This window comes from Anabrus simplex, chromosome 9, assembly GCF_040414725.1.
Source record: "Anabrus simplex isolate iqAnaSimp1 chromosome 9, ASM4041472v1, whole genome shotgun sequence".
In the NCBI taxonomy this organism is placed as follows: Eukaryota; Metazoa; Arthropoda; class Insecta; order Orthoptera; family Tettigoniidae; genus Anabrus; species Anabrus simplex.
In genome coordinates this window covers 155724935-155739074 of record NC_090273.1, presented here as the reverse complement: position 1 = coordinate 155739074, position 14140 = coordinate 155724935, and the positions used below count along the sequence as shown (strand labels likewise).

Below are 14140 nucleotides of genomic sequence, written 5' to 3'. Positions count from 1 at the left end.
CGATCATTTGTGTCTTATACCTTTTTATTATACCAGCTATGATAACAGAGATATTCAAGAATTTGGATGATTGTTGCTATCAAAGCCGAGACGCGAGAAAATGGGTAAACACGATTTAATGAAAATCAATATGTAAAGTCGGGGAATAAGGAACTACAGTCTACGCTATAAATAATTTTAAAGGCAAGAGTGAGTCATGAAAAAAAGGGGACTCAGTTTACATTAGATCTAATATCACAGAGTCGGAAGAAAACTAAATGTGAAGGCCTACAATATAGAAAGCAATAACATTACACTGACCATTGATTTTTGTGATATGCTTTGTGTCTTCTGCTGCCACTCATCTCTGATAGATGGGATTACTGCTGCGTACCGAGTAAAACAGCCTGCCTGAATTTTGGCGGGAAAAACCTGGGGAGTTAGATAACTCTCTTCTTTAGCATGCCATTCCTCTGGTTCAAAAATGTTCTTATACTACTGATAGGTAAGAAACTGCTTCTTCATAGTATTCCAGCTATTCGATTTCTACTCTGAGGCACTGATTGAATTGAACAGTGTGCACACTTTACGGAATAATGGAAGATGAATGTTCACGGCTGTCTCTGGGCTGGTTATTCCAGCTCTGGAACTTGGACTGTTAGTTCGTTAAAAGTGACAAAATGTGCGGTTTTTCGCTTGATCGAGTATTTCATATGATAGCATTGCTTTTAACCGCGACATTCCTATTGACGTCATTGTAATGACCTATGTTGACTTCAGTTGGGAAAACCACAAAGACAGTCTCTCTGAGGATGTAAATGGCCTGGTGGAGAGTGAGTGTCTGCCATTATAATGAAAAGTCCCAACTCGATTAAGGACTGTCAGTACGCAAGTGGGCCTAACATCGTAATGAAAACCCCCCAACTTGTTTGTGACTGATAGTAGGCAAGAGGTCTGCCATTAAACTGAAAATTACCTAACCCAGTCTTCACGTGATGACTTCCCCGTCGCGCTTCTGGGTTAACGTTAAGAGCTCTGCAATTTAATACAATCTTACTCACAATGTGTACACCACTTAACCTAGAATTGTGTATACAGTATAGAATTTCGTAGCGAAGCACGGGCACATCAGCTAGTGTTGTAATTCAAGAGGACAAATTGGAACGAATATTCGTTTATAAGAAGGGGCATTACTTATTGGAAAAATTAACCAAGGATGATGTTGGATAACTTTCCATGTTTTTAAAATCATTTATAAATAATAATAATGTTATTGGCTTTACGTCCCAGCAACTACTTTAATGGTTTTCGGAGTTGCCGAGATACCGGAATTTAATCCCGCAGGAGTTCTTTTACGTGGCAGTAAATCTGACATATTTGAGCATCTTCAAATACCAGCGGACCGAGCAAGAACCGAACCTGCCAAGTTGGGGACAGAAGGCCTGGGCATCAATCGTCTGAGCCACTCATCCCGGTTTGAAATCATTATATAAAGACTAGGTAAGTAATTAATAGCGAATTTCCCACGAGGACGACAATCCTAAATGCAGATCAGTGGTGACTGATTCATTGATTAAATAAATAAATAAATAAATAAATAAATAAATAAATAAATAAATAAATAAATAAATAAATAAATAAATAAAATAAATAAATAAATATGTCATACGTACCCACAACCTCCATGTCTGCCGAGACGAGCGATGTGTGAAAGGAAGGAGCATCAGCAGACACTTCACAGCTGTAACGGCCGGACATGGTGGGTTCGAGTCTCTTAAGGGTGAGTTTCCTATCGCTGGACTGCTTCCTCTGAAAGAGAATAGAAAAAATATTACAACACTGAAGATGTGGCATGAATGAAAGCGAAACTACAGTATTGTAACTTCTATTAATATGTACGACAAGTCAAGCAGATGGAGTTGTGGAGTTAGAGAGCAACTTTAGCGTTCTCCATCAATGTTTTATCAGTTAATGTTTGGCTTATCTGCAGTCATTTCGCACGTAAATGTATTCACCTGTTTCAGTGTAGTGTCCTAATTGACGTCCATTAGTTGGTGATCACATACCTTTATTTCGATATATTTCAAGGTAATCTTCACGCTGAATTTCTTCAAAATCAAGCCAATATATTCCAACGCTTTCTGTAGTAATTCTTAAATTTCTAGTAACCCTGATAAACTCAGTAAATATAATCATTTCAACTTAAAACCTGCAAAATTAAAACTTGGCTCTAAGTCACACTTTCCCATTGCTCTTTCATCTATCTATTTAGTACGTTTACTAAAAACACATTTGTCTAGTCCGTTCGTGTACTGGAACTATTTGCTTCATTTCTCACCTACCGGTGAGGCATTGAGAGGTTTCCTAGTTCACCAACTTTGAGTAATTCTAATATCAGACTGCTAAATGACCACTGCAGTAATTGCAGGCGAAGGCTTAGCCTAGCCTGCAACACATTCTGTACTTAGCGGGTTGTGCACAATTAAGGAGCAATATCTTGACGAGTTGGCCGTACGGTTAGGGGCGTGCAGCTGTGAGCTCGCATTCGGGAGAGAGTGGGTTCGAACCCCAAATGTCAGCAGAAGGCCGCTTTCTTCCCACTCCTAGCCCTTTCCTATCCCACCGTCGCTATAAGACCTTTCTGTGTCGCTGGGACATAAAACTAATTGTTAATATATATACCTTCACGTAAAGATGTCGGCCAAGCTAAACGATTACAAATTACGACTATTGTTAAACCTGCAATCTTGAGTCATATATGACTTCATACTATCTGGAGAGAATACTGTAAGACACACGGAGACATGTAACGCTGTATATTAATGTTAAATCCATACGTTTTGAGGTCGCTGAGATCAATAGTGACACTCGGGATGGCATTTAATGCCAAGTACAGCTACTATCCGGAATGGGTGTGGGGGGAACAGTGTTAAAAGGGGTGATAATGATTATGTACAAAATGATCCAGACAAGTGTCTTCGGGTTCGCTTGGCTGATTCGTGACCGTCTCAATGACAATTGGAATCGTGTACATGATATCTATATCCCCCTGTGAGGTGGGAGCGGTAGAGTAACAGCCTCGGTATCCCCTGCCTATCGTAAGGGGCGACTAATAGGGACCCCAGGGCTCTCAGCTTGGGAGCGTGGGTTGGCGACACGGGGCTCTGAGCTGAGTCCTGGCATTGCGTCCACTTACTTGTGTCAGGCTCCTCACTTTCATCTACCCTATCCGACCTCCCTTGGTCAACCCTCGTTATTTTCAGACCCCGACGGTATTAGAGCACTCGGGCCTAGGGAGTCTTTCATTTTCACGCCCTTCGTGGCTCTTGTCTATCTTTGGTCGCTACCTTAACTTTTCGAAGTGTCGGATCCTTCCATATTTCCCTCTGATAGTGTTATGTAGAGGATGGTTGCCCAGTTGTACTTCCTCTTAAAACTGTATTCACCACAACATCGTACCTATGGGGCGACGCATAAATACATAAAATTATCACTTAATGTTATTATGCATTTCAAGGGATCAAGTACTTCTCAGACAATATGGACTGTAACAAGGACAAATTTTCACGCGATTTGTTTTATGTAAAACTAAAACTTTTAATTAAACACACAGTAATAACTCTAGAACTACAAAAATGTTCTTAAATATAAATCAATCAACTTCACAGTAAAGAAATGTACACGCATTCGCTTCACACATCATTAACAGGTCATACAAATGTTACCATTGATACTTTCGCGGTCCGTACTTGTACACATGAAATGGGTCTATGCCGTGTCAAGAAAACAAGGTGGAACTCCTTATGTTCCGCAGAGAACTCGAATGTTCTCGAAGAAGACTTCTACAATACTGAGGGTTTGAATCTAGACGTTAGTAATAGAAGTGTAAGTGGTACGTTCATTCGTCACCAGATGGTACACCGTACACGGTACAGCGCTAGCATTCGAAGCGGAAGTTGACGGAACCATCAGAATCAGTCTGGGAGGGAGTCACATAACAGGTGTACACACATTATCAGAGTATGACACTGACACAAGCACGGAATGAAACATCTGGTGTTGAGGAAAGTACGAATTTGGAAAACACGGAAACAAAATAACAATAGTGAAGGGATAGGGAGGTGAATGGCTGGCAACCACGTATTACTTAATTGATAGCCAATCTAGGATTATACGGGAAACTGTGGAAATACGTAGGAATACTAACAACTTCATCAGTGACACTGACTATCAATTAAGTTAATTTTGTTAAATTGTGTGTTAAGTCTACTTAACAGCCCTGTTAACACTTAACATTCGCACAAGAAACTGGTCCTCTATGTATTAATGCGACGTCGAACCACTATCAAAACTATTTCGAGTCTAAGGAAAAGAGAGAAAGAAATGTAGATAGGAATTATGTAGACGAGAAGTAAATGTTTCTGTACTCATATTCCAGTTCTTTCGTTCTAATTCTGGTTGCCTAGAAATGCTCGCAGTGACTGTTTCCTTTCAAGTTACCTACAACCCAGCTTGCATCGTTCTATTCATAACTCAGATTGTTGCTGATCAGGTGGAGGTCAGGCAGTTCAGTTAAACTTGACGTGAAGAGACTTTCATGTGCTAAATGTTTATTTATTCAGGATCAGCAACAGCATAACGCCGAATTACAAAGATCCGAACTATGTACAATAGATATGAATCTAAAATGAAAGATATATAAATATTTACAAAGGACACACATATACACAATAAAAACTGTACAATCATATATAATACATATTTACATAAACAACGATATTAACAAGGAAAAATACATTTACAGTAAATACAGGATCAGAACAGGAAAGAACAAGAAGGAAAATTAAGTTATATTAGAAATATCATGACAGAAGGAAGGAAACATTACGAAGATGTCTAGGTTCTTGTTGACAGGTAATGTATTAAACATTGCTGGAATACGTATAGAAAAGGATCTTTGGGTGAGAGAAAGCCGGGAGTAAGGAATATGGAATAGGGTCTACATTCTGGTACTACGGGATGGGGCGTGGAGGGGGAATAAGGAAGCTAAATCTGGAGACCTAAATAGACCATTAGCTGCTTTGTATAGCAGCTTTAGGTCGGCTACTTTCCTCCGAGCAGAAAGAGTCTTGAGGTTCAGTTTCCCAAGCACTTGGATAGTGCTTAGGGTCCGACATGCAGGGACCCTGGCTCTGACGATAGCACAGAAAAAAGATTGTACACGGTCAAGGTGGCAGAGGTTTGAAGAAGCAGAAATACCAGACTAGAGAGGCGTATTCAACAACAGGTAAGATACAGGAAACGTAGAATACTCGGAGGGTATTTACATCTGTGATGTCAGAAAACCTGTAGAGTAAACCGACGAGTGACACAGCACATGCGAGACAAACAAAAATTTACTGTCAAAATGTACTCCTAAGTCTTTTTGATTGTCAACAAGAGCAATCGGTTGGTTCAGTAGGTGATATTCTTGTATAACAGGGGATTTACGAAGTGTGAACGAAATAGTGGAACACTTGGAGGGATGAGGTTTAAGGCGCCATGTAGTACACCAACCTGACAGTGAATCAAGAGCATTTTGCAATTGGATTGTATCTGTAGGGGAATCGATCTGCTTGAAGATTTTACAATCATCTGCAAAAGGATTCCACATGAATGGTGGGAAACAGTATCGATAAGGTCATCAATAAACAGGGCAAAGAGAAGTAGACCTAGGACACTACTCTGCGGGACACCAGAGAGGGTGGTGGTGGGGGTAGACCTGCATCCGTCAAGGACCACGCACTGTAGTCTTTCGCTCAGAAAGCTATTAATTAGAGCTAGAAGTCTGCCATGCACGTTAAACCATTCAGAACGTTTGTGTGCAAGAAGCGTGTGATCCACCGTATCGAAGGCCTTCGCGATGTCGATATAGCATACATCAAGTTGAGAGCCCGCGTGGATGGCAGACGTGGCATGATGGAGGAGGATAGCCAAGTTAGTTACGCAGGAGCTTCCAGGAAGGAAACCATGCTGTTGAGGGAATATATATGGAATTGTAAACGCAAGCAAATGCTGATGGATGATCCTTTCACAAATTATTGGTAAAGCAGGTAATATAGAGACCGGGCGATAATTTGCGACATCCGACCTCTGTCCACCTTTAAGAACGGGTGTGATATACACAAGTTTCCAGGAGCTCGGAAAGTAGCCGACTGAGAAGCACCGATTGAATATCACACTAATAGGGTATGAAAGACTTACTGCTGTATTCCTAAGGAAGATAGGACTGAGACCATCAGGACCAGTGGGTTTATTTTCTGACAAAGACGAAAGTAGGGAGTACACTTGAGATTCAGTGGTAGAAATATTACTGAGGCTATGGGAAGTAACAGGTTTTATTCGAGCATACTGGACAGGTTTAACAAAATTAGAGGTAAAATATTCATTGAATAATTCAGGTCTATCTGCTCCGCTGGCTACAGAATGGTCCCATATTACCACTTCCGGTACTCGTTTGTTGTCTCTTCTGTTATTTATAAGTGACCAGAACCTTTTACTGTTGTGTTTTACTTCAAGGCAGGCTCCGTTAATATATTCTGAGTAATCCCGCCTTAATAAGTACTTGTGGTGTTTGCGAAGGTCAGAGAATATTTCTCTCGGAGGGCGCATTTTTCCATTGTCTCCAGGCTACCGATTTTAGTAGTTCAGCACTTTTAGTATCACTCTTCTTCCATGGGGGAATTTTCTGGACATCGAACGAGTAGGAATGAGGTCCAAGCGTCCAATCATAAAATAAGTCCACCGCATCTTGAACTTCACCTACTTGCAACAAATGCCATGGTAACAGGGACAGGGTACGATTCACAGTCTGCCAGTCAACTTTACGCCAACAGGCACAGAGCTCCGAAGGACAGGTCGATGACATCTCGAAGCACGGGGAGGGGTGAGAATGAAAGTTGCTTCAACAAACTTGTGGTTGGAGTTAAAAATATTTCGTCCCACAGAAACAGATGAGGGTTCGTTATAGGAAAGCAGGTAGTCAAGAAGACTATTTCCGTAGGTGTTTTCCAAGACATGCTGTTTGAAGTTCATTCCAGTAATATAGTGGTCCATATACCATTTGTCCAGGCTATTAGAAGGCTGAACTAATGAAGGGGAAATCCAGGAGACAGACAGATTAAAGTATCCTAGTATGCCAATGTTATCTTTGGAATGAACGGCTTTAAGCACAGAGGAAAGAAAAGCTTCAGAATAGTTGAGATAAAAACGAGGTGGTCTATAGAAACATGCAAATAGATATTTTATGTTATGAAATGTAACTTCAACCCAAACAGCTTCACAGTCATTCATCAGGTCGGAGCGTAGGGTCGCATGCCATTTAGATTTGACAACGATTAAAACACCCCCTCCCGGGGATGCAGTTCTACGATCGGCCCTGAATAATGAAAATTCTTTAGAGAGTTGGATTTCAGAGTCAAACACAAAATCCGTCAACCAAGTTTCACATAAGGCGATAACGTCGAAAGCAGCTAATTCTTGAACATGAAGTTCACAGTCTGTAATCTTATATTTTTATGGATCTGATATTTTGACAGTACACAGAGAACTCATTATTCGTTGTCGGACCAGGATTAATTTGCACATCACCAGACAGGATTAACAGTGTTGGTAAGAAACTTAATGGGGAATGGCTCGCATGACAGCGTAATTTCAACGAATCATGGGTCGAAATTGGGACCGTAAGGAAACAAGACAGATTAGCCGTCGGTAAGGAAGAAAATAAAACTTACGATCAGAAGTTAACCAGTCTCCTGCTTGTATAAGGGCGAGGATAGTTTCCACGTTCCATTGCGTACCTGCAGGCGGATCACTCGTAGCAGTTGAAGAAGCCGGCCCCGTAGTGTGCCTAAGTATGTCACAGCCAGACCACGTGGCGCACAAACCCAATCTCATTGATTTCACCATTATATCGTCACAGATCGCCAACTCACTACACTCCACATCACCACTAAATTCCTCGGAAGAAATTCCAACACAATTCGAGACAGCAAATCCTTGATTAAGTACATATATTGCTAAAGTAGCACAGAGGACACCCACACTGAGACATTCACTCGCCGCCATGAATACCGCAGCATTTCAGTAAACACGAGTAACAAGGGACGAGCGAGTTCAGATCTCGAGAGAAGAAGAAATGTAATTACAGGAAGTAGGAAAGCACTATCAGTGAGAAAGGTTGCTGAGAGATGAAATCCTTACATAAACGCAGTATTGTCCAGATAAAAATTAAATTTTAAGTGAGTGTGGGGAAAATAGGAATTGAGGAGTGAAAAGGAAGGGGTAGTTAGTTTTATTTGCAGAAGTGAACGTTGAGCTATATGAGTTGTTCAAGTGTGTTCGAGGAAAAAAGCTGTGAGTGAGAGGGTGCAAGATACAGTGCGAAAATAGCAAATAAACTCAAAGTTGAACAGATAAATAATGATTTGCGTGCCAAGCCTGATTGACAACTGAACCATTTAATAGGTTGAATTCTCTCCTCGAGAATATCGTAGTGAAGAAAATAATGTGCTTAACTTATGCAGAAAGCTGTAATGTTTCTAAAGGCTCCGAACTCTCTTATAATATCTCCCACGCAAAATATTTAATTAGAAATGAAAACCAAAATAAATATATATGCTTTTATTTAAAGCGAATACTTTTGGAATTTAAACTAATCAGACAAAACATTAGCCATCCTAGTACACATGTACACGTTGATCGTCAAGCCTGTACAGATGGCAGAGCGAGCGAGTCCTGTGCTCAACCGCACGCGTACTGCCTCTACGTGACCATATATATATATTTTTTTGCTAGTTGCTTTACGTCGCACCGACACAGATAGGTCTTATGGCGACGATGGGACAGGAAGGGCCTAGGAGTTGGAAGGAAGCGGCCGTGGCCTTAATTAAGGTACAGCCCCAGCATTTGCCTGGAGTGAAAATGGGAAACCACGGAAAACCATCTTCAGGGCTGCCGACCGTGGGGCTCGAACCCACGATCTCCCGCCTCTACGCGCACGGCCAACTCGCCCGGTCTACGTGACCATAAGCCGGGAGCGATCAGTGAGACATTGAGGACAGTCTAGGTCAGGATGTGACAGAGTGGCAGAAAGGGGCAATCGTGTTTGGCGGTACGGTGTGTGAAGGTGGTGGATTTATTGGTGTTTCTCAGTTGACTGTTCAACGTGTCTCCGAGCAGTGGTGTCCAAACACGACGTCAGAATTGTGGTCAGACGAAGATCCTGACTGAGAGGGACCGGAGTCGCGTTTCACGGCTTGTGGAGCGAGATCACTCGACAGTGAATAAAGGTCCATCCCAGGAAACCGCATGCAATGAACATCTGTAGTCGCTCACCTCGCTATTGCTTACACAGGCACATGGAGCTGTGTGTTTTCAACGGGCTAGAAATCATCGAACGCGGAATGTTATGTGTTCTGACAAATCAAGCTTTTGCCTGTATTCCAACGCTGCATGTCTTCGAGTGTACCGAAGGCCAAATGAAGCATTTGCAAGGTCAGGTTCAAGGCGAAGGAGGGTGTGTGATGTTTTGGGACTGTTTTTGGTATCATGGATTGGGTACCTCACTGAGGTGATTATTAACATGAACCAGCATGTTTCTGGATGACCAGGTGCTGCCTTTCAGTCAATATCTGTGTGATGAGTGTGCTATTGTTACTCCTGTTACAACAGCAAGGTTCGTCGGACTGGACGCATATGTGACTGGTTTTATGAGCACTCCCCCACCCTATTACTTGTCGATTGGCCTGCACAATCACCTGACTTGAACCCCATTGAAAATCTGTGGAACATGTCGGAATAGCGGGTAAAACGCCGACATCAGCATCCCCGCAATTTGGTGGACTGCGGGATCGAATTCTCAGCGAGAAACTTAACCTGCACAACCTCGTGGACTCACTTTCTAACCGAATGCAAGTCCACAGCCGGAGTTAAACAGTACTAACTGATGCTCCGGCGGTGACCTGTGTTACGTTAGGAGGGGATCAACTTTACTCTATTTCTCCCACTTCACTTCTCCTCTTGTATGTGGTATAATGTGACGCCACCCTTCACTGAGTTGTCCCACATTGTAGTGTGAAGTGACATCCCTGGTTTGAGATTATCTCTACAACTCAGACATGTTTTACCGCCTCGTACCTGCCACTCGCTCCATCTGAACATAAAGACGTCTCGATGGCTATTGTTCAATCGACACGACGTGTTTGCTCCTTTTACACACCCACTAACTTGTTCAGCTGAGTTTCCAATAACGCTCTGATAAACACCTACAGTTACATGCGGTTACAGAACAACAGCGGACACTGGCTGTACCGGGATATCGCAGTTGAGACACTAAACTCTAGGGCTGGAGTCTAACAAAGCGCCATCAGAGTAAACCAGGGGTGTCAAGGAACTATGTATCTCACTAGCTGTATTACCCGGCACTTTAATGATTATTTGCTTTTAGGTATTTTGTTACTTGTTAATTATGTGTGAAGCGAATTTTTATAGATTTATTTATTTATTTATTTATTTATTTATTTATTTATTTATTTATTTATTTATTTATTTATTTATTTATTTATTTATTTTTTGTGACGTTGACTGATATTTCAGGAACAATTTTTTAGTGTAAGTGTCGTTGTTATGTGTTTGATTTCAAGTTTAATTTATACATGAGGAGATAAAGGCTAAGTTAGGAATGAACTCGATGGATGAAGCTCTACGCATAAACCGGCTTCGGTAGTGGGGTCATGTGAGTCGAATTTAGGAGGATAGGTAACCTGGGAGAATAATGGACTCAGTTATGGAGGGTAAGAGAAGTAGATGGAGACCAAGACGACAGTGGTATAATTGGACAGTTCAGCCGCCGCCTCCTCCTCCGGGCTCCCAGGGGCCCCTCCGCCTCCGCCTCACGGGAGGCCCTCCCAGAGGCCCCCTCCGCCTCCGCCTCACGGGGGGGCCCTCCCAGAGACCTCCTCAGCCTCCGCCTACCAAGGGCCCTTCCCAGAGGCCTCCTCCGCCTCCCGCGGGAAATTTGAATTGGTAAACAAAGCTACGTGCTTTTTGACAGCTGTCATCGACAACAACGCATCGCTAACCTCACTGCTGCCATCTTGACGGGCCTAAACCTCCGTGGTACCAACTTAACCTAACTAGCGCGAAGTAAACAAATCCACGTGTTTTTTGACAGCCACGTGCTTTTTGACAGACAACAACGCATCGCTAACCTCACTGCTGCCATCTTGACGGGCCTAAACCTGAGTACTACCAACTTAACCTAACTAGTGCAAGATAAACAAAGCCACGTGCTTTTTTGACAGCTGTCATCCGCCATCTTTAAACTACAGAGCACCGTGCTGCCCTCCTTATCGCAGTAGCTGCAAATTCGTCACCTGTCATCAGCAGTGCTGCCATCCTAGCGGGCCTAAACCTTAGTGCTACCAACTTAACCTCACTAGCGCGAGATAAACAAATCCACGTGCTTTTTGACAGCTGTCATCCGCCATCTTTAATCAACAGAGCACAGTGCTGCCCTCTTTAGCTACTTAACTTTGAAATGTGGTGGCGGATAATTTGAAAAATGCTTTTTGACAGCAGCCATCTTTAATCCAGAGAGCACCATGCTGCCCTCTTAAACAAACGTGCTTTTTCCTGACAGCTATCATCCGCCATCTTGCATCACAAACCTCAGTGCTGCACTCTTTAGCTAGATACCTTTGAAATGTGGTGGCGGCAATTTGAAAAATTCTACATTCTCTTGTTTGGAAACAAACCCATGCGCTTTTTTGACAGCTATCATCCGCCATCTTTAATCCAGAGAGCACTGTGCTGCCCTCTTTAGCTACTTACCTTTGAAATGTGGTGGCGGCAAATTCCACGTGCTCTTGTTTGGAAACAAATTCCACGTGCTCTTGTTTGGAAACATACTCACGTGCTTTTTTCTGACAGCTGTCATCCGCCATCTTGCATCACAAACCTCAGTGCTGTACTCTTTAGCTAGATACCTTTGAAATGTGGCGGCGGCAATTTGAAAAATTCTATGTGCTCTTGTTTGGAAACAAAGCCACGTGCTTTTTTGACAGCTGTCATCCGCCATCTTTAATCAATAGAACACTGTGCTGCTATCATGCGGGCAATTTCGTCAGCTGTCATCCGCCATCTTTAATCCACAGAGCACCGTGCTGCCCTCTTTATGACATGTAGCAGCGGGCAATTTGAAAAGTTCTGTTAGCTGTCATCCGCCATCTTTAATCAAGAGAGCACCGTGCTGCCATCTTTAGCTAGATGCCTTTGAAATGTGGTGGCGGCAAATTGAAAAATTCCACGTGCTCTTGTTTAGTAAACAAACTCACGCGCTTTTTGTCAGCTGTCATGCGCCATCTTACATCGCAAACCTCAGTGCTACACTCTTTAGTTGAAATATGGTGGCGGATAATTTAAAAAGAAAAATTCTACAGCAGCCATCTGTCGACGCTAATTGCACAAGATGGTGGCTATACATGGCTCCTTAAAGGTGCTTATGCAAGATGGCCGCTATACATAGGTTCTTATAAGACTCCCTTGGGATGCTTGCGCAAGATGGCGGTTATACAAGGCTCCTTATGAGAGGCCCTAGGGATGCTTGCGCAAGATGGCGGTTGCTCTTATGAGGTGGCTTAAGGGTCCTTGCACAAGATGACTAGAGATGCCCTAAGGATGCTTGCGCAAGATGGTGGACGCAAGATGGCTGCCAATGCCAAAGGGCCTAGGTAGGGATCGAACCGTCGATCTAATCATTACTCTATGTTTTTCTTGTTCCTCGTACTGCGAACCGAGGTATTGGGCAGAAAAAGTTTAGTCCATTTTGCTCTACGATGCACCGTTTTCGAGATATTTAACATTTTGCATTTAAGCCCCAAATTTAATTAATCGAACTAGCATGACACGTTAGCTTCTAAGCTAAGAGCAGCAGCCATCTTGCGCAAGCATCCTTAAGGCGTCTCATAAGGAGTCGTGTATAGCCGCCATCTTGCGTCCACCATCTTGCGCAAGCATCCTTAGGGCATCTCTAGTCATCTTGTGCAAGGACCCTTAAGCCACCTCATAAGAGCAACCGCCATCTTGCGCAAGCATCCCTAGGGCGTCTCATAAGGAGCCTTGTACAACCGCCATCTTGCGCAAGCATCCCACGGGGGTCTCATAAGAACCTTTGTATAGCGGCCATCTTGCATAAGCACCTTTAAGGAGTCATGTATAGCCACCATCTTGTGCAATTAGCGTCGACAGATGGCTGCTGTAGAATTTTTCTTTTTAAATTATCCGCCACCATATTTCAACTAAAGAGTGTAGCACTGAGGTTTGCGATGTAAGATGGTGGATGACAGCTGACAAAAAGCGCGTGAGTTTGTTTACTAAACAAGAGCACGTGGAATTTTTCAATTTGCCGCCACCACATTTCAAAGGCATCTAGCTAAAGATGGCAGCACGGTGCTCTCTTGATTAAAGATGGCGGATGACAGCTAACATAACTTTTCATATTGCCCGCTGCTACATGTCATAAAGAGGGCAGCACGGTGCTCTGTGGATTAAATATGGCGGATGACAGCTGACGAAATTGCCCGCATGATAGCAGCACAGTGTTCTATTGATTAAAGATGGCGGATGACAGCTGTCAAAAAAGCACGTGGCTTTGTTTCCAAACAAGAGCACATAGAATTTTTCAAATTGCCGCCACCACATTTCAAAGGTATCTAGCTAAAGAGTACAGCACTGAGGTTTGTGATGCAAGATGGCGGATGACAGCTGTCAGAAAAAAGCACGTGAGTTTGTTTCCAAACAAGAGCACGTGGAATTTGTTTCCAAACAAGAGCACGTGGAATTTGCCGCCACCACATTTCAAAGGTAAGTAGCTAAAGAGGGCAGCACAGTGCTCTCTGGATTGAAGATGGCGGATGATAGCTGTCAAAAATGCGCATGGGTTTGTTTCCAAACAAGAGAATGTAGAATTTTTCAAATTGCCGCCACCACATTTCAAAGGTATCTAGCTAAAGAGTGCAGCACTGAGGTTTGTGATGCAAGATGGCGGATGATAGCTGTCAGAAAAAAGCACGTGAGTTTGTTTAAGAGGGCAGCACGGTGCTCTCTGGATTAAAGATGGCTG

General features: G+C 42.9%; 1 protein-coding gene across 2 annotated transcripts in view; it reads right to left on the bottom strand.

Annotated features, from left to right (window-relative positions):
- Nucleotides 1–14140, bottom strand: part of LOC136881004 (uncharacterized) — a 1030421-nt gene that overhangs the window by 193454 nt on the left and 822827 nt on the right. For both annotated transcript variants that reach the window (XM_067153581.2, XM_067153580.2), the window contains exon 3: nucleotides 1653–1788. In XM_067153581.2, the coding sequence (XP_067009682.1) occupies nucleotides 1653–1788 (136 nt within the window). The remainder of the gene's footprint in view (nucleotides 1–1652; nucleotides 1789–14140) is intronic.